General features: G+C 50.2%; 1 protein-coding gene across 6 annotated transcripts in view; it reads left to right on the forward strand.

Annotated features, from left to right (window-relative positions):
- Positions 1 to 16,293, forward strand: part of CADM1 (cell adhesion molecule 1) — a 132,670-nt gene extending 116,377 nt beyond the window's left edge. For 2 of the 6 annotated variants that reach the window (XM_066203311.1, XM_066203313.1), the window contains 4 exons: positions 2,070 to 2,102; positions 7,323 to 7,376; positions 15,633 to 15,764; positions 15,956 to 16,293. In XM_066203311.1, coding sequence (XP_066059408.1) covers positions 2,070 to 2,102; positions 7,323 to 7,376; positions 15,633 to 15,764; positions 15,956 to 16,074 — 338 coding nt within the window. In that variant the 3' untranslated portion in view covers positions 16,075 to 16,293. The remainder of the gene's footprint in view (positions 1 to 2,069; positions 2,103 to 7,322; positions 7,377 to 15,632; positions 15,765 to 15,955) is intronic. The other 4 variants (XM_066203312.1, XM_066203315.1, XM_066203314.1 and 1 more) reach the window with 2 other exon arrangements.
- Positions 16,294 to 23,235: the final 6,942 nt, after the last annotated feature.

Consider the following 23,235-nt stretch of genomic DNA (forward strand, 5'->3'; position numbering starts at 1 on the left):
GCCCTTCTTCCCAAAGGAGACTGGGACTGAACAGGACTCCCCAAAAGCTCACTCTAAACTTTAACCGGTCTGTGTTTCCTATTGCAACCATCCAAACCATTTGCTAATCATAACTTTGTCATTCCAGCTGCAGCCAACATGTTGTTTGACGTGGATATTTGTTCGCACTTACAACCGCTTGAGAACTTTATTTTGTGTAACCTGTCGGTCTCTGTCCCCGGACGGGGAAGCGAGATGCACTGTCCAGTTTGCACTGTTTCTTGACTAATAATCTCTTCCAGCACATCAATACAAGTTTGCTTCCAGCAGATTCTCTATTTAGTGTAAAAGCTGACATAACTTTTTCTATTTCAGGAAGACAGTAAATTGAGACTATTTATAGATGCCAAGATGCTATCTCAGGAATTAATACTCAGTTTTAACAACCCCTTCAAAACAATGGCTTTCCCCCCACCTCCACCACCATTTCCCCTTCTATCATTTGCTTGGTTAAAACAAATGGGGATTGCTACCCAAAACCAAAACAAAGCCCCGCTCTTGGTCTCCTTGGTGGCTTTGGAAGGTTTCCCTTGTAGCCCCCAGAGCTCCCACAGGAGAACAAGGGCTGGCCTCCTTGAGGATGCCTTAGATTTGGTTGCCAAGATGAGAACAGCCTCTGTTGGCAGTGGAAACAGGCTAATGACGGCTTGATAATCTGTTATGCAAATCTTGGTGCAGTTTGTTAAACTGTGCAGGGTTTATTTGTTTTCCTTCTATAATTAAAGCATGTAGACCTTGTATCTGTAAGTATTGTGTATTCCTTGTATGATTCTTGTCTCTGCTGCTGCTTCAGGAATTCAGCCCTGGGCTGTCCTCAGCTAAATTGCCAAGAAACAGGTCCTCCTTTTTCCACTGCTGCCTCTGCCCACACAGGGGACCCGTCCCCGGGTTGTCTGCCAGCATGTCACCGAGGGGAAACGCCGCTGTGAATTGTCTGTCGTTGCTGCAAAACCCAAGCTCCAGGCTGCTGTGCAGGGCCAGGCAGTGCAGCACTGCTGTGTGCTCCCTCCGCTGTTACTCACCCAAACATTCCTGCCTCCAGCCGGGCAGGGCCGGCCCAAACCTGGGCTGGGCCCCTGGCTCCAGGGATTTATTTCTGTGACACGTCCTAAGGAGCCAGCCCGCCCCAGCCACTGACCCCTGCCACGGAATACCTCCCTCCAGATGGAGAGTAGACACCTCCAACAACTGAATAAGCCAGTAAATTTGGGTAATGTGGTTGCATTTGGTTTAGACCTATTGGTGTGGAGGAAATAGCTGTCAGAAAAAGCCTTCGGATTTGGGTCAGTCTTTTAAAACTGCCTGTTGCAAACACCTGGAAGAGACAAAGCGTCTCTCCATGGGCAAGGCAGTGCCCCCCCAAGAAATTTCCAGTGGGATGTAGTCCATACGGAGTAGAGTCAGCTTCAAACTAACCAGCAAAAAAAACATCCTGGGTGTTTTAATTACCCTTAGCTGTTCAACCAGGTACCTGCTGCAGCAGAGGGACTGGTAATATTTGTCCACAGTTGCCAGTTCTAGAACATATTTTATGCTGAAAAAAACGGTCCATCATGGAGGTGGTGGCTGGGAAGCTGGAGGAGAGGCAGGAGCAGACAGTTCCCTGGCCATGGGTGCTCCAGTGAGGCAGTGTTTGAGTGTGTAACAGTGACGTGCCGAGCCTCAGCTCCTCATCCTGCTCTGGAGCTTCTGTTTTGTCCCCGCCAACCAAACCGTTGGTGTCAGTGTTCTCTCCTGTCTCCTGTTCCCCTTACTTTGCAACCACCAGTAATTGTTCTGGCAAGGACCTGGAAAAAGAGAAAAATTTACTGTTTTCCTCAGGCTCATAGCTTTTGAACTGGAGGCATGTCTTCTAAACAGTGCAACTCACTTCAAATGCTTTTTGCCTTTCATTTTATTATTGCTTGTCACGCAATGTTCTTTGAAAGCTTGCTCATATATTATCTGTTCCATTTTTTCCATTTTCCCTTTTTTTGCATGCTGTTCCTCCTGTTTCTTCCCTTCCTCCAATCCTCTGTTCCCGTGTGTAGACACAACGGCGACGACAGAACCGGCAGTTCACGGTTGGTATCACATTCCTGTTTATCTTATTTCTCAGCGCTGCTGAGTGGCAAGACAAGCCTGGGAAGGGGAAGCCAGAAAGGGAACTGGAGTCTTCAAGGGAAAACTGTGTTTCAGGTGGACTCATCTCATAAATACAACGTGGGTTCTAAGGCTGGAAAGTCTGTCTGCTCTTGTCATTTCTGCTGTGAGCTCCCCAGCTGATCATCCTGGTGCCGGGCAAGCACAAGTCCCATGGAAGTGGCGTCCAGTTCCAAGCAATACCAAGTGGCTCTCCACCCATTGACTGAGAAAGTCGCTTTACACATGAAAAAGTTTGGGTCTGTTGGGGGTGTTTTTTTGTTTGTTTTGGGGGTTTTTGTGGGGATTTCTTTTGGAGCATTTTTCTTGCATTTTGAGGTAGTTTCTAAGACAGGGCATCCAGTGGGTCTGCTGGCATAGGGCAGCACTGGGGATTCTGGGATGCTCCACAGAGGAGCGCTCGCCTCCAAGGTCGGCAGGGAAGTTTGCGTTATTACACTGCAGAAGGAGATTGGGAAAACAAACAGCAACACTTTCCTCTCAGCATAGCAGTCTAGCAAAGTAACCCTTCTCGTCTGCTCGAGGCAGTCTAGCTAACAGCTTGACAGCTTCCTGAGCTTCCTCCATTCCCCAGCAAGCCTACGTACACACTGCAGGCTGGAAGTTGAGCATCCCGTTTTTTGGCACAAGCTTACTTTTCAGCTGAAGAACCGAAACCTCTGACAATTTTTAATTACAGCTAATTCATGTTGGACTTCGCTGTTCTAGTTTCTTTTAACTCTGATAAATTGATTGAGTTTTTACTGACAGAAATCCCTCGCCCAGAGCACCCCGTTCTCCTGCCTGCTCCCCTGGAGGCATTTCTTGGGCGAGGTCAGAGGCAGGACTGAATGAAGCAATTATTCAGTAGCAAAGTGCCATATCAAGTGGAGGGGCTTGCACTTCTTATCACAGATAACTTACCTACCTGGGTGCATTTTCCCACTTGGCATAAAGATCAGAAATCTTGGGGCACACTTGTGTTTTGTCTGCGTGACAATCTTCCTGTGTGTGTTAAATGTCAGGAGCCACATTGCTGATTTTGTAGCTACCTGTTTGTGGCTAGATGTTGATCACTAAATTTGAAAAAGTTTGGGTAGCCCTGATGATAGCACAGCTCCCAACATCCTTTCTAGGTGTCTCTGCATCGGGGAAAGGCTCAGTGTAGGCATGTATTAAACACTGCAGTGAGGACACACTGGGAAGATGCTCCGTGGTGAGCCTTTGCCCCATTTTTAAAAGCAATTCCTGATGTCTTTCCTTCTTTTTCTTTGTTCTGAGGAAGCCATAGGAAGCCTGTTTTTAACTTGAGGACTTCCCCCTTCCATGGGGAGGATCACTGCCAGGGAGGTGGCCAGCTGAAATGACAACCTATCCCAGTCAAACGAGCTGCCACAAACTTTCCTGCCTTAAAACCAGCCAGTTTGTTCTGAATTCCCCCGTGCTTGTCCTTGTGGGGTGCTTTTCCCGTGAAGACTCTGGATTTCTTTCCAAGCTTGTGTTGCTGGAGTGTGTATGGAGTATACCAGGTGTTTCTGTATGTTGGCCATTTGTTCTTTCCGATGTCCGATGGGAGTGAGCATGTCTGTGAATGACTAGAAATGCATGGGCATGAATACAGCCAAATGGATTTTCTCCAAAAACAATTTAAAATGAATTGGGGGAAGAAAAAAGAAAAGAAACCAAACAAACAAAAAGAAAAAAAAAAAAACACAAAACCAAAAACCAACCCAAAAAAGAGCTTGCTAGCAAAGAAAATGGAATGTAAGGCCAGTGTGGAGCCAGCACAATGCTTCAATCGGGGAAAGAGGGTTTTGAGCCATTGAAAGTTTTGGAGTGTATCCTAGAGGACTGGGGGGAAGGAGTCCTGTGTGTGTGTGCATGTCCCAGCAGTAGCCAAGGCCCTGCCATTCCCGTTTCCTCACGGAATGGAGTTGACGGCAGCGATGCATGAGTGACCTAACGCACGAACGTTGTTAACTCTTTTGTTGAAAAATGAGAGCTTAACTGTGAATTTTCTGATGCACTTTCTCCTTTCTCTGCACTGTTCATTGCCAGAGCTCCAATAACAGCATGGTCATGGCCGGCAGGAAGGCTTGTGCTTCCGCTGCACCCCACGAGGCTGGGGTTTCCCAGCTTCAGCCCTCCTCCCTCTCGGTGTGCCCCGTGGGGTCAGGGTGCCCGTGGGGCTGGAGTCGCAGGTCCCGCTGTTTGAGCTGGAATACGGGCAGAACTTGGAGCCGGGAGTGTGACAGCCTGGAGTGTCTGCACCACTCGGTCTGGGGAGAAAGCACTTTTTCTGCCATGCCCTTTCAGTTTTCCTCCCTGCCCCTCTCCCCACCATAATCAGTTTTTAATGTCCTGGCCCCTGTTGCCCCTCGGTGGCCAGAGAGCTTGGCCCTTACAAGGTGCTGGCCTTTGTGGAGCCCCCAGGTGAGACACCCAGCTCACATTTGCCCCCTACGCAAGCAGGACCGTGACCTCGGACACGCTGACCTTGTGTCCTGTTTTTTCCAAATTCTGCCCCTACCCTGTTGTAAGCAGAGAGCTTTAAATGCTCAGAGTGATTCCCCAGGATGTGGGTGCTGCCCACACAGGGCATTGTGCTTGAGGCTGTGTCCGACCATCTGTCTGCCCAGCAATGGGGGGCTCAGGGCTGCTCCCCACTCCCCTGGCAAGGCAAGAACCAGGCTGTGGTGCCTCAGCACAGGCAGAATTTCTGCCCATTCTCATGGAAAGGTAGGGGTCTGAGCCATTTGAAAAAGCCTCCTCTGAAGCTGGCAAAGCAGGAAGCCTGGAGTGAAGGTTTAAAAAAGGAAAACACCCCAATCACAAAGGAAGAGTGATAAGAAAATACTTGGCCCATAATGCAGCAGGTAAATTATTTTACAGGCTGGAAATTTCTTCCCTGAAGGCCCGTGTGGATTTTTAATTGTGGCCTTAGCAGGTTCGGTACAAGAGTAGGTAGCACTATTGTTTTACGCCCTTGTTCCTTTTTCTGGTAGTGTTCAGTCCCTGAAAAGGAGTTTTGCTTGGCTGAAGCCAAAGCCCGGCCGCACCAGAGCACCAGCCACTCGTACACCTCTCCAGGTGCCACGGAAAAAGCCTCAGAGCTTTCTGCATTGCCATCAGCAAGCAGCTCTGCCAGTCCAACTGCCTCCTTCCCTCTTGGAAATGCCCTACTTAAAAGTGCAGCTAATAGTAAACCCGTTCCTCGCTGTATTTTACAGCTCCCGTCCTTGGGGCGGTTGAATAAAACATCACAGCGCCGTCTGCGCGCGCTGCGGGTCTGCGCATGAAACGGAATCCCTAATTGCTTATTTAGGGCCTGAGATGGGAGAGAAATTGGCTTTTCCTTAAAAAAATGGATGTAGCGTGGGAACCCCAGAAACCTAAATATAGCCGGGGTGCCTGGTCCTCGTGTGGGCACCTGCTTGAGCTGCAGGACGTGCTCGCTGTGCCGGCTCTGCCTGCCAAGGATTTATCATTTCCAGGGAAATGGAGCAGAGTGGAAAGTTCCCTTTCATTTCTCTGACAGGAGCAGTGGCAGACTTCGAGTTCATCCCCTCAGAAGGGAAAAGAAGGGGCTTTAGTAGCCAGTATGAAAGTTTAATGAGAAAAATCAAGAAGTAATTTACCACCTATTTAAATGCCTCACAACAGGTTCTAACACTGGCTGGTGGCATTTGTGAGTGTCCCAGGTGCAGGGAGAAACAGAATTGTGGAATTGTTGAAAATTTTATTCTGAAAAGGATTTTTTTTTTTTTTTTTTTTGCTTCATAAAAAATGCAACATTGCCCTTTTTCATCAGTGAGAAAATGTAGTTCCTTTAAAGGGAGCTCTCTACAGAAGCAATTTTGGGGAGAGAAAAGTTGTGAAGGGCTCCTCTGCCAAGTGCAGCCTTGCATGGCCAATGCTTCTGTGAGTCAACTGTAGTATTTACAGATCATTTATAGGAAGAAGGCCCCTGAAAATCTGAAAAGGGCTCCCTTAAACCTGAGAGTGGCACACAAGCAAATTTCCTGCTATTAATCTAAATGGCTTCCCACTTCAGGAGGTAATTCCAGCGTAGCTTCCTGGTGATTTGATGCATTTAAAAACCAGTCACTGAAAATGAGTTTCATTTTTAAAGAGCAGTGTATATATATAAATATACATATTGCTGCTCTGCAGTGGGGGCCAAGTCTGCGCATTGACCATACTGCACTCACAGCTTGGCTATTTAACAGACAGTCAGCTCTGGAAGCTGTCCATGAGCTGACAATCCCAGGTTCCCCAGTGCCCAGGGATGCGGGATCTTTTCATGGGAATTTTTTTTCTTTGCTTATGCATTTGCTCTCAGTGGCCAGCAGCAAGAGTGAGTCCTGGAAGTCGCAGCCCACAGGGTAACACTGCCCCACCCCACATTTCAGTCAGTCTGGGTGGCCTCCTGGCACAGGTTTGCCCTGTCACTGGAGCTGAGATGTCCACCCCCGGGGATGCTCTGCCTGCAGACCCCAGCACTTCCTCAGACTCCCAATGCAAGCAGCACTAGTGCCCTCACAGACAGCACTGGCTGCCTGTGGTGGCCGCAGCCATGTGCCTCCCTGATTGTTTTATAGCTTTGAGAACAGATGCTTTTCCCATAAATCCATCGCATTTGGGCAAATGAAAAAAAGCCGGTTTGTCGGATAGTTTGGCAGAGGACACAGCCCGCAGCCTGCAAACAGGCCATGACATGCACTGCCAGTATTCGTATCCTGTCATCGATAAATGTCCAGACTTGTCACCGTGACCAAAACTAATTGGATTGGGTGCAAAATTGGAGGCAGGTTTTTCCATTGCTCTCTGTATGCAGGACCAAAATCTGCCTGGACTAAATTGGGAGATTGTCCCCGTGACGGCCGAAAGGCAGAGTCTGGGGGGCTCTGCATGCTGTTATGACTGGTCTCAATGCCATGTTTCGTGTGCCAGCAGTGTAGAGCGAGGAGCGTTTCTGTCTGTAATGAAGGCCACGATTGCACTGGTGTCACACGATGGCTCTGCCCGCACTGGCAGACGGTGGCAAGTGACTGACGCATTCTCTTTTTCCCCCCCAAGAAATTCATCCTCAGTTCTTTAAGTGTGTTGTTTTTTGTCGCTTGAGAAACGCAGAGAAAAACGAGTCTGTTTTTACTTGTAAGGCTTTACTCAGTTGCCCAATTCGGCCGAGGAGCTGGACTATGGGGATCTCTCAGGTAAGGGCTAGTCTGTAGGTAACCCGCTGCTCTCCTTCGCTAGACACTGGTTCCACTCTGATTTCTGCATCCTGGCCATGTTGCATTGTGCAGTCGCTGTGGCGCAGCCATTCCCCCCCACGCTCTCGCAGCTTGGAAGCGCGCTCCTTTCTGTTGGGGTTCTCCTTTTTTTTTTTTTTTTTTTTTTTTTAATTTTTGGTTTTGGCACCCATTTCTGTGTGGCATCCTCGGACATGGGGCAGGAGGTGCAGGGCACCGAGGCCAACCATTGTGGTTCCCTCCTGGCTGGGATTTTTTGAACGCTGATTTGGAGACCGGTTGAGTTGAATCTCTGTTTGTAAAACACTTGGCTCTGCCGTGTTGTGTGAAACCCCCCTTAAAACAGGTGGCCAGCACTAACTCTTGGCTGCTCGGGGATTTCCCATCATACCAACATCAGACTGGGGGTAAAAAGGAGGTGGTTGTTTCATCAGTGAGGCCAAACCAAGTAAATGGTTCAAGCCTCTTTTTAGCCACACTGAACTGAAAGGGGCATAAATGCATCCTCATGGCTGGTCCTTGCCAATTAGTGCTGATTGAGATTAAAGCATAACAGCATCTTCAGTGGATGCAGTTGGGTGCATTCAGAGCAGAGCCTGTACCAGTGGTGCGAACCTAAATCTCTGTTCTTCATGTTTTCCTATAGGAATGCACCCTTTTTTTTTTTTCTTCTTTTTTTTTGCCCCCCCCTTGCAGAGCATCCCTGCAGACTCCTGGTACCTGCTGGGCTCTGGCTGCGTGCCACCACTCCAACACAGAGTGCACAGTCCTGACCACAGCCATGTGTCCCCCTGGGAAGAGCACAGCCCAGGGGGGTTGGAGCCTGGTGCTGTTTCTCTCGGGGGTTCAGCACGGAGCAAAAAAGTACCCCAAAAAACCCTCGAGTCCTCATCTTACTCCATCAAATGGTTCCCTCTCACCCGATCAAATCAGGAACGTCCCATCCCATAAGCCACTACAGGAGTGCTTTGGCCAAGAGGGCAGAAATGATGGATTCATTCCGGATGTTTTCTGACACTGAGCGATGCTAACAATTGTTATTGCAGGCCCTGGACAGATCCCATAGGTAAGATGCACCAGGGCTCTGGTGAGCATCCCTGAGTGGATGGGGGAAATTGTTTTGCTCTAGTAAGTTCTCTTACTTTTTAAAGCTCTGTTTTTTTAAGGAAAAATACACTTCTTGGTGAATGAAAAGAAGAACCTGAAAAAATTCCTCAAAGGAATTGCCCAGAATGGGTGTTTGCTCCCCAGCCTGTGCTGCCCAGAGGGGCTCACACCTTTTCCCAGGACACACAGCTCAGTGTAGTCCTTTTTCTGAGTCTGAAATGGAAGCCAAAATTTCCCCCACCTTTACAGAATTCAGGCAGAGCTGCTGCCCACAGCAAGCACCTCTTGTGTGCTGCCAAACACCCTTTTTGGAGCATCTGGTTTGGCCACTGATTTTTTCCCTAGGAATTTGAAAATTTTGCCTGTTGCTCTTTAGGTTACTCCTGCCCGCCCAAAGGGTGATCATTCCTGGTCAGGTGTGGTCAGGATCATACGGGGTCAGGTATGGGGGAGGCACTAGAGAAAGCCTCAGGCCCTTCTGTGCTACAAACAGAGTGGCCTCTGCCCCATAGCCTCTGCTCAGATTGCTGGGAAACAAACCAGGTCACATTTCTGGCCCAGGTTCAGCACATTGGGGCTCTCAGATGGGTGGTCCAGGTGAGTGCTGGAGTTGAGCTCTCCATCGGGAGCAGCAGGAACGGACACTGGGAGTCCTGGGCACCACCCTGAGGGATGCAGGGCACATGCCCACAACCACGGGGGACCGGGGCGTGGGGGCTGCTGCCGTGTTTGCTCAGTGTGCTGTTCCTTCCAGGTACATCTGTCCCGCCCACAGCTCCAACCGAGGCTCTGCCGACTGTGCAATTAAGTAATGCATCCCTTGCCTCCCACCCAGGTAGCCTGAGTCCAGAGCCGTCCTCGCTCTTCCCGGCCGAGCTCTGTGTGTCCGTGCCTCTTGCAATCCTCCTCTTGTTCCTCACATCCTGAGCCCTTAGGGTACGGAGAGGGCTGGCCTGGCACCTCTCAGTTCCTCACTCCAGTCCGGCAGGCGGGGTTCCTGCAGCACCTGCAGGGAACGGCGAGGGCAGACCTGAGCGTGTCTGTGTGTGTGCTGTGCACACCTGTGCGTGCAGGCGCACACATACAGACACTGCCCTGAGCTCTGAGCACGGGACCTGCCCCAGCACTCCCTGAGCTCTCCTGGCTCTGTTGCAGAGCATCAGCACCTCCTGTAAAACAGGGAACAGTTCCCCATCAGCACCTTTGCAGAGGGGTGCTGGTGGATCGATGCCATCGGCTGCGAGCGGGGTTCCCTGCTCCAGAGAGGAGTCTGTGGACGCAGCCGTGCTGCTCTGAGCTCTTCCAGGGTGAGCACACCCATTCAAACAAAGCCCGTTGTTTTTTATGCAGCGATCTTGAAATGGGTCTCTGAAGGGGAGCTTATTGATTGAAGGAGGATGAACTCCTCAAATTTCTCTGGTTTAAATTAGACCAAATTCAATTACGATACGACAGGCAGGTTAACGCTGCTCTTTAACGGGCCCTCAATAAATTTGAGGAGGGGTAGCCTGCTCCATGCCACGCTGTGGGAATGAATAACATTATTGCTCATCCTGTCATAGACAGGCAGTGATTTCTCTCGTCCCATGTCATGGCTAAGTGGTTTATAGTGTTCATGGAGTAACGACAGCCTGTTCTTCCACCAGCACTCCCTGCCAAGTCCAACCTCTAGTGCTGCTCCATCATTCCAAAAACTTTATTCCACAAAAGAATTGACCCCAGATTCAGTTGGGAGTGCAATCCTGATGTTTCCTACCTCCAGGGAAAAGGAATAATTGGCTCACCAGGTTTTCAGGAGTGCTCGAGTGACTTAAGGCCATTAAGCACCCAAATCATGACCTGTGGGATCTTCAGGCATACTGATATGATAATCATTTAATAAACTAAACTGTAGTCAGATTTAGAAGAGATCACTTGTTTAGGAATTCTTCAAAGCCATTGGTGTAGGTTTCCTTTCCCCTGCTGTCATGCAGATGTTACTGCACATCTGGGAAGCTCAGGAGCTGTCGGTGGGGTCAGTGTGTATAAGCTTGCTCCTGCCCACAAGTTCAGCCCACACTGTCCAATGTCAGGAGCTTGACATCAATTTTCACCCAGAAACGGAAGGTAAATTTTTGTGCAAGTGCAGCAATAAATCCCAATATGCCAAAATTAATGTCTAAACTACATTTTCATAAAAATCTCCCCCTGTTCTCTGCTTTTACAGGAGAAATGTGCATAGAGGAAGGTCAGGGCTGTCCAGAGATACCCCAGAACGTTGCAGTTGAGCTATAGAATGTGAAGCTGGAGGGAGGTGAGGGGGAAGGACAGGAGGCAGGAGCAGCACACAGCAGGGGTTCCGTACAGCCTGGGCTTTCCCACCGCACAGCAGGACAGGCTGCATCTCCCAGTGCTGCCTTTGCTGCACACCTCTGGCACTGAGCCGAGGGAGAGCCGTAAGCGGCTGGAGGGGGCTGGAGCACGCAGGGAAGGAGCAGTTTGCAGCAGCAGCAATGTCAGGAGCCGTGCCAGCGGCGGTGGAGAGGCGGCGCCGGCTGGTCCCGGCTGCAGGAGGTCCCTGGAAGGAGCCGCTGCCTCCGGGCGCTCCAGGATGCTCGTGTGTGCAGGGGGCTCCCGTCACCAAGGTGAGCCCAAAGCCGCCGCTTCGAGCCCCGCGGGACCCGCTGTGAGAGCGTGGGCAGCGCTGAAGGTAAACCTGGAGGGGTTTGACCCAAATAGGTCTGAGGCTGTTAGTGTGGGTAGGAAGGAGATTTAAAATACAGGCAGCCCGGTCCAACCCGGTCTTGCTTTTAGTCTCGAGATGCTGCTGCTGACAAAAGGAGTGGAATATTCGTAGATACATGTATATTTAAAGCTTCATTAAAATGGAATGGAGTGGAAGCTTTTCCCTGAGAACCTGGGAGCAGAAAAGTCTTCCCTCTGCTAAACCTCAGTCTAAGCACTGACCCACTGTCAGAGTGCTGCTCTTACCAGTATTTTTCTTGAGAGCCCACAGAAAGCTGGTTTTAGCACTTATATTGGCAGAAATGTTAGAGATCATTAATACATTCACTTTTCAAGAGCCCCCATAGCTGAGAAGCTGCAGGTGTGAGTCGCAGATGATGATTATCAATACTTAGATGGACAGTCCCCAGCTCAGCATCTGCTCCGTACTGCTCCTGACCTTTGGAATTAGTTCCTTCATTCTGTGATGAGCAGGAACCAGTCCCAAACCCCTTTCTCTCCTGTCTATGTGCTGTTTGCTGAGCCGCACTTTTTGTTTAAAGGAAAACTTCAAGGTTGCCATTCCAGCAGTGTAATCACTATTTTGTTGATTACATGAGCAGTTGGTAAAAATAATCAGCAAAAATAAATTTCAAGTCTTTTGCTGGCCACCCTAGAAGATGGTCTGGAGCACTCCTGCTGCTGTACAGTGATCTGCACCACGGGCAGACGGGCCCAGTACTGCATCCCGTGAAACCTGGCATCCCCTGTTGTGGGGCTCAGCCGTGCCAATCCCTTGGAGGAGCAGCACAGCACTTCGAAAGACAAATTGATTTTTTTTTTTTTTCCTGCATGAGGTCAGGTCTGGCAAGTGGATTGTACGATTACCACTGCAGTTTTCCTTTAAGGTGCTTTGGTGCCAAGCAAAGCATCGACCCAAAAACGGTTCAGCTAAGGTGCGCCGTAGCTGCAGAGTAGCCCTGAGGGGGCATGTTGGTGACAACATGCTGTGATGTCTCCTCCTTCCCTGCCTTTCCCTCCCTCCTTCTGCCCCACCCACAAAAACTCATAAGCAAACCCAAAACAAAACCCTAACAGGAAAATTCCTGATGATTCGCTGGAGAGGCCGGGATCCAGCTTGCTCCAATATATATTAACATCCTAATGGGAAAGCTCTGCATGTATACATTTACTGCGCCCTGACAAGAGGGAATTAAATGTCAGAAGGATTTGTAGCATCTGTAATTGAATTGGTGCTGAGAAAAGCAAATCTTGAGGAAGAATAACATATTAGGATTAGCGAATAATGTGGCATTTTGTCAGTTCCTGCCATCTCGACTGTTCCCTCTTCAGCAATAAAGTTGTGATTTCTGGTTTAATCAGAGATAGGAGGCAGGAATAGCTCGGGTGAATTGGAGACAGCATTTAAAGCAGATTCCGGTTGTTAAGGTCAAGTCTCTTCTTGGCTTTGGGGAATTATTCCTTGTTCCATAGACCTGACACTTTGTTAATTACCAAAGAAATAGCAAGGGACAGGATGTGGAGGGGCTGTTCCTGTGCTGGTGGCACACAGACAGGTTTGCTGGGAGCAGTGTCGGAATCACTGGCGGCGGATTTGGGCTTTGCCGTGCTGGCAGGAAGAGCTCTTGGTGCTGGAGCACACGGGATTTGACGAGGTGCTGGAGGCAAGGAGAGGAGATGCTGCAGGAGGAATGTTTTAGGCCGTGTGTAAAGATGTATTTAGCTTGAAGATGTATTTAGCCACGTGTATAACAGTGTGAACTTGGGGCCGGCGCCTCGCAGGGATCTTCCTTAAGAGGAACAATTGAGAAAAATGGCCCTGCGCATCTCAGCAGAGGAACTCCCGCTTAACAAACTCTGCTGAGCAAACCTGGCAAGGCTTTAAGCCAAAGTCCCTTCCAGGGGAACCCTGTCCCCCTGCTCTTGGCACGATGCCAGTCGGAGGGATGACATGAGGGATGTGTCAGGCAGGAGGCTCTGGCGCAGCCCCGTCTCCGCGGCAGTGGTCGGTGGGACAGTGTGGAGGCTGCCGCCGCCAGCACGAACACACGGCTTCGTCTTTCCAGAACCTTAATTTATGATGATGAAGAAAAAATGCCTCTTGATGCAAAATCCTGCTGGAAGCACATTACAGAGCCGTAACTCAGCGTGTTTATGCCCCTCAGCTGTTCCAGATGTCAACAAGGCACTCATCCGCCCCGGCTGGGATGCTGCTGGCTGCTCCAAATGCAACCGAGCGGAACTGGACGCAAAGTTTCTAAAAAAATAAGAAAGAAACAGAGTGAAGCGTGCCTAAAGCAGCTGCTGCAGCAAATGAGCCAGTTTAGTTGCTTTGCAGAGAGCAGGTTCACGGAGGCCAGATCAGCTGAGCGGGAGCAGCAGCGGGAAGGCTGTGTCGGACTGGGAGCTCTCAGGATGCCCAGTGTGACTGGTTTTCCCCAGCTGCCACCCTGGGCAAGCAGCAGAGCCTGTGCCTGGGCACGGGGTCAGCTCAGCCCCCCGTGAGTGTCCATGGACACCTTTCCCTCAGCATGCAGGGATGTTCAGCCACTCGCCACAGAGCAGATGCTGGGAAGTGATCACAGCATGGTCTGTTCCCACTGGAGATGAGACAGAAGGTCTCCCTTTGCTTTGTTTTTGGATTCCTTGGCACACTGTCACCACAGTGCCGTGGCTTGGAGTTCAGGGATGTGACAGTGAAGGCTTTTGGTTTGCAGAGGAATAATCTTTTTTGGCTGCAGTTCTTACCTCATCAGCCAAGCTGCCAGAAGGGTCTCCACAGTGTCCCTCACCATGCCCCAGCTCATCCCAGCATCTCCCTGCCCACACTGGGGCCCTGCTCTCAGAGGTCACTCAAAGGGGCATTTTTTTCTTAAATTGCTTTAATTAAGAGGCGCTTTATGGTGCTCTTGGTCCCGAGTTATTTACTTGGGTCCTTCAGTCCTTAATCTTGGAGCAGAATTGGAAATATCGATAGAAAGCGTAAATCCCAGCTGCTGCTCGAAAGCTTTGTATCAGGTCTCGGCTCAAAAGAGCCCCATTACCTTTAGCTGTCACAGATCTGTACGCTTGATCGATAAACTTCAAATATTATTAGAGGTGGAGGCTTCAGAGATTTGCTCTGTTCTTTGGAGGGAGACGGAGATAAATCTTTCTTAAAAATTGACTTGCATTTGCTCTCTCAGTCGTCCTGGCAAAACGCATTTCTCCGAGGTGTCCAGGCAGGCGCAGGCAGGGCAGATTTATGGGCCATGTGCTTCTTGTAGTGAAAGATTTAAATGGTAAATCCTTCACATATGACTTCACAAATCATGTAAAGTTAAAAGATTTTTACCGTTTCTGTTGCTGCTGTGCTTAAATTGTAAGGTATGGCCGGTAAATCATTTTAATAGAGGTGTCGCGCTTGACTCACTGAAAAAAAGAGACAATGGTTTAGCTTCTATTCCAAAATGTTAATGTATTAATCAGCGGGAGAATAATTGTTTTTTACTGCATTATAAATCTCAGTTGCCATTAGGATTGCAGCAAGGGTTGATGTAGCTGCGTTCTTAAATTAAAATTGTTTACACTGCTATACATTCATTTTACATGGCCATAGCTCATCTGGGGTTGATTCCGGAGCTGTTCCTCCGCCACATCAGTCATCCCTCTCCCAGGTGACGGCGTCCCGAGGGAGAGGCGCCTCTGAAAGGAAACTAATTGTGTGGTGAGGAGTTAAATAAACGCAGTAAAGCAGTCAGAGGCACTGTACAGTTACTGCTTACTGTCGGCCTCAGACTGGGTGTTAGCTTTTGGGTCAGGAGTGCTGTGTCCTTGTGGCTTGCATTGAACAGTAAAGGTGGGGGTTCATGGTGGAACCCAGTTCAGTTGGAGCAGAGGACGGTTGTAAATACGTTTTCCATGCTGGGTGGGTTGGGTTTTGGGCAAGGAGTGTTTTGGGAGATTGAAATGTTTTCAAGAGGGCACTCGTTAATGACGTTTCTCAGAGCTAACGGTTAATATTCCCGTGTTGTACTGCTCTTCTCCATGCCCCATCCGCCAGGAAGGCTGAGATTTGGGGAGCACTATAGGGAAATTTCCCAAAATAGATCCCCACCAACGACTCCATGTGCCCTTCCTCCCCTCTCCCAGCTGTCTCCCACGTGCGTAGTCATAGTGCTGCTGCTTTTAGAGGAGAACACCTCGCGAGTCAAGCGGCCAGATCAGTTCGGCTCCGGACAAAGCTCCTCTGCCCGAACTCATCTGCCTAGTTAGCTCCGTGCTTCACCCCTGCTCTTCTGGAGAGCCCGAGGGCAGCGCTTCCCATCCTGAGAGCAGCTGCAGCCAGAGCCTTCCGAGAGCATTGTAATGAGTCCCCAGTTCTTATTCCTTTTCTGATCTCAACAGATTCCCGCGCAGGTGAGGAAGGGGCCATCCGGAGCGTGGACCATGCCGTGGTTGGTGGCGTCGTGGCCGTCGTCGTCTTTGCGATGCTTTGCCTGCTCATCATTTTAGGGCGATATTTTGCCAGACATAAAGGTAAGACGGAGACCAAAGCTGGAGGATGAAAGGCCAGGCACATGTGTCCCCTCAGTCATGGTGTTGTCATGTCTGGTGGGACAGCCCCCCCCAGTTTCTCTCCCAGTGGCACTTTTGTTTTCTTTGTCAATCGCCTCCTCAGCACCACACCAAGACCCTCAAAGAGTCACGCAGCTCCGCTTCCCTTGCAGGTACATACTTCACTCACGAAGCCAAAGGAGCAGATGATGCAGCCGACGCAGACACAGCCATCATCAACGCAGAGGGGGGACAAAACAACTCCGAGGAAAAGAAAGAGTACTTCATCTAGAGCAGCCTTGGTTCCCATGAGGTGTCCAACCGTGGACGGTTACTACTGGCCCTATTTAAACGCTACAAAGACAGTGATCTTGGAAGTTGCAACCAGCTTGTGTCTTTTTTTTTTAAGGAAAAAAAAGCAAATGGGTGGAGAGCGGTGAGGCCGGGATGGTCTGGGATTTGCTGTGTAAAAATATTCCTCGTAAAGTACACTCTGCTGTTCGACACCTCAGTTCGTTTGGGTTTTCTTTTTTTGGCCAAGTCCAGCTTGGATTTAGTTTAGTGAAGTCATTTGCAGAAGATTCTGTGCCTTGTTTAATTTCTGTTCGTTCGGGTCGGGGGGAGGCTGGGAAGAAGAGGGGCTTCTGTGCGTTAGTTCCCTTCAGGTTTCTGTGGCTCTTCGTTTCCCCTTTCCTGTTTCTGGAGTTGCCAGCTGGGACCCCGTGGAGTAGGTGCATTTCTCTGAAGATGTTTCCCCTTTTTTCTCTTCACCGGTTTCCGTTCAGAACTCGAGCTCATCGGAGGAGAACCAGCACATTTTAGATGCGTAGTTTGCAGTTCAGTGTGGCCATGTCCCGTTCCCCTGTTGCCGTCAGGGCTCGGATAACACCCCCCGAGCTCCCTTTTGTGGCTGTTTCAGGTGCTTTCGATGGTGGCGGCTGGGAAATGGGCTGGAGCTCGGCAGAGGCGCTGCTCGGCCGTGGGGATGCAGGAGCAGGGTCCTTGCTGGGCAGGCAGAGCCCTCCCGGGTGTGGGGGCTTCTCCTCATCCTCTCCCCGCTTGGCAGCCATGGGGGCAGCAGGTGAAGCCCCTCTGACGTGTGAGCCCAGACCCGGAGGGCGGCTGGATGAACAAAACTGCCTTTTTTTTCTACCTGCTGAGTAAAACGCGGGAATTTGTGTTGAAACGAGCGTGCTAATGACCACTAAAGCCATAGGTGCACAGGAGACTCTGGCTCAATCAGAATTGTAAGCGACAGGTAGCAAACCGCAGCGGGAAGACGGTATAAAGTTATGTATGCTGACTTTTTTTTTGGTGAGTAATCATGGATTTCGAGCGATACTTTTTTTATTGAGTTTATGTGGCAAATGTATCTGATTTATTTAAGGAAAGCATTAATCTTAGTGTCAGGTTTGGGGATTTTTTTAGGGGGTTGGGTTGGGGGCCATTTTTGTCTGTTTGTTTTTTAATTGCTGTTTTTTTGGCAGAACCATTACAATGTGGGATTCCTTTGGGAACGGGGCACAGCAAGCGGGGCCCGTTCCCCAGCAGTATTCCGTCTTTCCCTTCTTCACGAGCAGAACCTCGTGGAGGAAAAAACACCCTTTTTTTTTTTTCCCCGAGCAGCTTTTGTCGAGCGCAGCTCTTTTCTGAGCCCTCTGCACCATTGCCAAACCCCATCGTGGTGAGAAGCAGCCAGGTTGGAGCCGGGGGCTCCGTGTCCCGGCGGCGGCGGCACGGGACGGGCATCCTGGCCTTGAGCAGCCCATATTTGTTTGGAAGTGTACCGTAGTGCAGTGTTACCGATGTAACTTTGACTTACAATGTTGACATGTCTCAGGTTCATGTGTTTGATTGGTGTTTTCCGTCTCAGGTAGATTGCAAAATTTCGGCCCCACGCATTGGAAAAATAAGGAAAAAAAAAACCACATAAAAACAGGAGAAAAAAAAACAGGAGATTATTAATTTTAGTTGTATATCGGTTTATGTATTTTTTCTTCAGTATACAGTGCACTGTTGAAATGTATTGTTGAGTATTACTTTGTACAGCTTTAGATCATTAGGACTTTGAAGCGTGAAGAAAGAACAACCTTGTTTAAAGGAGGATCACAAATGAAGAACGCGGAACTGATGATAAACAACCTTGTTCTTTATTTACCCGGCCTTTTTATTTTTTTCCCCTTAGGCCAGTTCTGTTTTAGGGTGTCCATGGAAGATGTTACAGTGTAAGAAAATACATATCCATCTGTTCCCATTCACATTTTGTATTGGTTCATGTATCCCATTTTTACAAAGGAAAAGAAGTACTATAAAATATCTGTCTTCTTAATAAAAAAAAGTTAATGTTACGAAACTAGATCTTGTTTTGCACTTTTTATCCTGGCTGTTAGAGAGTCCGCTATCGGAGCTCCACCAGCAATATGGGCAGGAGGAGCTGAGGCCAAGCAGGTCACACCCAGCACTGCCTAGGACAAAAGCAGTTAAACCCGATGTATTGAACCTGCTGCATACAATATAGGGCAGATTTTATAAGTTTCTTGTTTATAATTGCTAAATTGTTTTCTTTGAGAAGTAATGCCTTGGAGAAAATTGATTTGACACTGCTAATCCAACCTTCCCTAGCTGGGGTAAGTCAGCACACAAGTTCTTAATAGCAGACAAATATTTAAATCCTCCCTTGGAAGGTGAGTGTTGAAATATGTGACCTCATTCACCCCGTTCTTGTCTCCCGTTCTGTCCCGGTGCTGGCAGATTTCTTGGCATCTGTCCTTAAAACACTTGGCATTTCCAGGTTGTGACACACGATGTCTGTTTGCCTCAGGACACCCAGCTCCAGGAGCCAGTGCTGCTGGGAAGGATCCGTTTGGCTCCGCTCAGCCTGGGGCAGCCGTGGACGGCGGCAGCGCGCTCCTCCTCCCGCCTTTCCCTCCACCTCAGCCCCCCAAATCAGGCTGCGAGGCAGCTGCAGCACTGAAATTAGAATCATTAATCTTTTATGTTTTGCACAAAGGATGAGGAGAAAGACAATTGCTTTTTGAGGAGATCGCACCAGGAACAACCGTGCAGAAGCAGCGTGCGTGGCACCGGAGGGGCTGCATGGACCAGGGTGTGTGTGCCAGACCAAGGCCACTGCCCAGCTCTTGAGCACTCGGTGCATCTCGTGGTTATGTCACAAATAACATTTTTCTGAGAGGAATCACGACACTGAGGGAAAAAGCGTAGGGCAGAGCCAAAAAAGCAGCTCGGTCTTTTCTTACCTGAAATGAGCAGAGCAGCTTTGATGGTTTCCATGGCTATTGCAATTATTTCAGCGCAGAAGAGGTTTGCAGCTCACAGGCCCCCGATGCCAGATCACGATGGTTTTTCTCCTCAAGCCAGCACTAATTGTGTCTCACACTTGTGGTGTCTGTAATTTATCCTCTCAGGGGTCCACGTCTGTCAGGGTTTTAAGGTTGTTTAGTGGTGCTTTTCTTCCCATTGAATCTAAACACTCCAGTCCTTTTCTCTCCATACACAGGCATTACAAGTAGGTGGCAGGAAACCGTACCTGTAGCATGCAGGACCAGGTACCTGATGAAACCCTTTGCGTTAACTTCTCGGAGACTGAGATACAAAGAATGGGGAAAGCTGGGAAGAGTAACAGTTGAGCAACAAGACTTAGTGACCCCTATATCCTGTGTCCAACTGCAGAAATGGTCTCCCCAGGCATGACCCCAACAGCTGCTGAGCCTGGTCCATTACACAGAGCTGAGGAAACTGCCAGGACTTTATGAAAATGAAGAAAATCATCATTACTTCAAATAAGAATGTAATCTTTGCCCTGAATTTCACATTTTCACAAGTTCCAGAAGTCATTTGGTCCTAATTGCAATATTATTTTATTAGGTCAGTAATAGAGTTCTTAATTTTCTTCCCTTTTTAAGCAAATACAGTGAGGAATTATTTTAACTGGGTGTCTGAGTCTGACTTGTATAATTACAGCCTGTTCTGCTAGGCTGAAGTTGCCAAAAACCTTATGCCACTTAAAGTAATTAGCAATGAATGACACTTAAACTCACATCAGGTAACATGTACCTGGATCCTGGGCTGGGTGATTGAAATACACGGGAGCAGGGACGAGGCGTGAGCTGGCAGCATCGATCTGTGCTGGCCAGTCAGTTCTCATCAGAGGGTCCTGACAAGGGGCTAATAGCTTTTTCTGAAGATCCAATCCCATTTTCTAGGCAGCGGCTGGTGCTGTGCCGCCTGGGATAACGCCTGCTCCAGGTGGCATCGATCGGGCGGGGGCACGTGCGACACCCCAGTGCTGTGTCCCAGCAGCTTCATCTGGCTGTGTCATTTCAGTGAAGGGAAAGCCCGAATTCCATCTAAAGCCCAACACCTGGCTTTAAAATTTTACATCTGAGTTAGTGTAACCGGGAAAAGAATTCCAGTCCACTGACCACTAAGGGTTTGAACTGGGCTTGTCTTGTTTCCAGAGTCAGCCGTGGAGGTGATCCCTGCAGCACTTCGAGGTCTCTCCTGGAAACCTGTGTACACGGTGAGCAGGGCAGGGGCTCAGCAGGGTCTGTGCAGGAAAGGGGATTCTGCAGAGCTCTGCACGCCCTGCAGCTGGGCTGCAAACTGAGGAGCTCCTAGGTCAGTTTCAGTTAAATAAACAGACTTTGCGTAAACAAGCAGGTTTTGGGAGGAAAAATAAACTTTAGATGAACTAACAAACACTGTGAGAAAATAAACTTCAGTTGAATAAGCAAACTTTAGCGCAATAAAGAGCTTGAGTTAAATAAGCAAACTCTGCTCAGGGCCAGCTGTGCCAGCAAGGAGAAGGAGGAGAGCTCAGCAATCCTGCCCAGCACGGGCTCTCCTGGACAGAGACCCCTGAGAGCTGCTGTGAGTGGGGACATCATCAGCTCACAGGGTGTCTCCCTGTCCCACGTCAGGTCAGTTCCTCGCTCACCCCTCCAGGCTCATCCTGTCCCCATCCCGGCCCCACTCTCCTCAGGACTCTCCAGTGCCTCACACCTCGGTGCCGGCGCTGGCTGCAGAGCTCTCCATCTGTTTTCCCTGTCAGCCTGGGCCGAGCTACATTAATATCAGCTCTAACCCGTGTGCCTCTGCCTATCTGCCCACAGCCGTGTTCTCCCGCTCCAGCTCCTTATCCTGTTCTGCAGGATAGCAGCCGCCCTGTAAGTCACAGACCCGGAGTGATGTGGGTAGCATAGGAATAATGCCTACAGATGGAACAGGGATGCAGGATGTAGATAGGAAAGGACAGGGAGAGATGCCATTCAACAGTCCCTCAGCTCTGCAATCCAAGGTGAGCAGGATTTGGTCACTGGGCAGCCTGAGTGTGGTTTGGGGGACACCCTGCATCCCAGAAGGTGGGGAAACGGAGCCCCTTTGGAAGACTGAAGGGACTCAGCAGCCTTGGGATGTTTGGTTTCTGTCTTAGGACACTGCTGTGAGCCATACCCATGTCTGCCTCCTGACTTTACTCCCTGTGGTGGCCGGCAGAGTTGTTCTAAGCTGTTCTATGCCCTGTCCCCAGAGAAATCCTGGAAATCCTATTTTCCTGTTTTGTGTCCCAACAGTACCAGTGCTGGCCCAAGTCCTCAGGTACTGGCTCTCAGCATCCTTTGGGGTGAGTGAGGTGCCCTCCTCTTCCTCAACAAACTGCCCGAAAGTGGGAATCCCTGGCTGCAACGGTACCTGTGCAGTGGGAGGTGCTTGGTGCCGGCTCATCCCTGGGTTGTGGAGCCCTCGGCTCCAGTGGCCCAGGTTAAGCATCTGCCACAGCAGCAGCATTCCTCCCGGGATTCCTGCGGCCCCTCCTGGCTGCAACAAGCGGGGTGAGCGGTGCTGGCAGCACCTCGCCTGCCGGAGAGCCCTCGGGGCGGGCACGCACCGAACGAGCAAGCGGGAGATGTGAAGGCTGCCAGGAGTAAAGGGAATATTTGATCAGACGCCCTCCTCTCTCCTCTGTTCTCGGCGCTCAGCCTCCCTCGGGGACGGCACCTCGCTGCCTCCAAGCACCACAGCTGTGACAGGTTGGCAGCAGCTCCTCAAAATGGGACCTGCATGGGAATCTCAATGAGATGGAGAAGGTAATCTTCACCCTGTGACTCTCCATGTTCTTTTCTGCACCCTGCACCTTTGTTCCCTTCTCTGTTCCAGCTCCTCTCCACGGTTTTCCATGCCCGTGGTCAGCTTTCCCTTCCCTGTGTCTGTTCCCAGGACAGGAGGTGCTGCCCCGTGGCCCGCACTGGGGCACAGCTTGCTCAGGCACTGTCCCTCCTCAGACATGCCCTTGTCCATGCTGTGCTCTGGGCACTCACGTTTCTTCCACATAACCTGCTCCAAGCCAGGGGAACACGGTGCCCAGAGCATCCTCCAGTGGTGACTGGGACCTGCCAGGGTTCTTCCCACATCCACCAGCCTGGCAGCCCTTCCCTGCAGCCCCGAGCATTCCTTCCCCCACTGCTCCTGTCCGCAATCAGCCCGATTATCCCTGGTAATTGTCCCTTCTCCGGGTAATGCTGCTGAGCAGGGACAGGGAGCGTGGCAGTGTTTTTCTCTGACTAAGAAAAGGTGTGTACGTGGCCTTGATTGCAAATGAAAAATTAAGGCCCCGTGTCTCGCATTCATTCCTACTTGATTACACACCAGTACATAAACAAATCTTCACCCAGTTGCCTGAGGGGTGTCAATGATCCACCTTTGCTTCGCTCGCCTCCCCTCCAGCAAATCTATAACGCATTTAATCTTCGCCACTCGCTCTCCTCAGTTTTTAAATGTCTAATTTGCTGCCAAGAGCGGCTCCAATTCTCACTGTGCTGCAGCTTGAACTGCCTGGTGTTTGCCTGATTGCTTGGCTGCTCAGCTGGAGCGTCAGGGTGCTCCTGGTCCTGGGGAGGGCACCCACAGCCGGGCACAGGGGCAGCAGCCCTGCCTCGAGCTGCGCCCCGGCCCACAGTGCTCATGCCACGGTTAACAGGCTGCTCTAGAGCAAACCCAAAACTTCACAGGTTTGCAAGTTGAGGGAGGGGAAATCAAACCTGCAGTGGCCTGGCAAGCTCCAGATTTGGGAGCTGGGTCACAGGAGAGCTTAGCAGAGAGTTTGCAGTGAGGCGAAGGGAAATGAGGAGCAGGGAGCAGGGTTTGCTGAGGTTTTTGGACCCTTCGTGTGTTCAGTGGAAATCCTTGGAGCTTCTCCTGTTGAGACTGGCAGGGTCACAAGCAGATCATGCCAAATGTGCCCATCAGAGCCCTGGAGCCCTGGAGGAGCTGCCATCACCACCAGCACTGATGTGCTCCCACAGTCTGCCCCTGCCTGTTTGGTCCATATGGACTGGTCACCGTGTCCAGCACTGGGAGCACAGCTGGGGACCTCTCTGGGACTGGGGACAGAGCCTGCCAGCCCATGGACAGGGTGAGACAGAGCCACGCTCTGCCT

This window comes from Chamaea fasciata, unplaced genomic scaffold (genome assembly GCF_029207755.1).
Source record: "Chamaea fasciata isolate MVZ Bird 193981 ecotype frontalis unplaced genomic scaffold, bChaFas1.0.hap1 SCAF_24, whole genome shotgun sequence".
Lineage (NCBI taxonomy): Eukaryota > Metazoa > Chordata > Aves > Passeriformes > Sylviidae > Chamaea > Chamaea fasciata.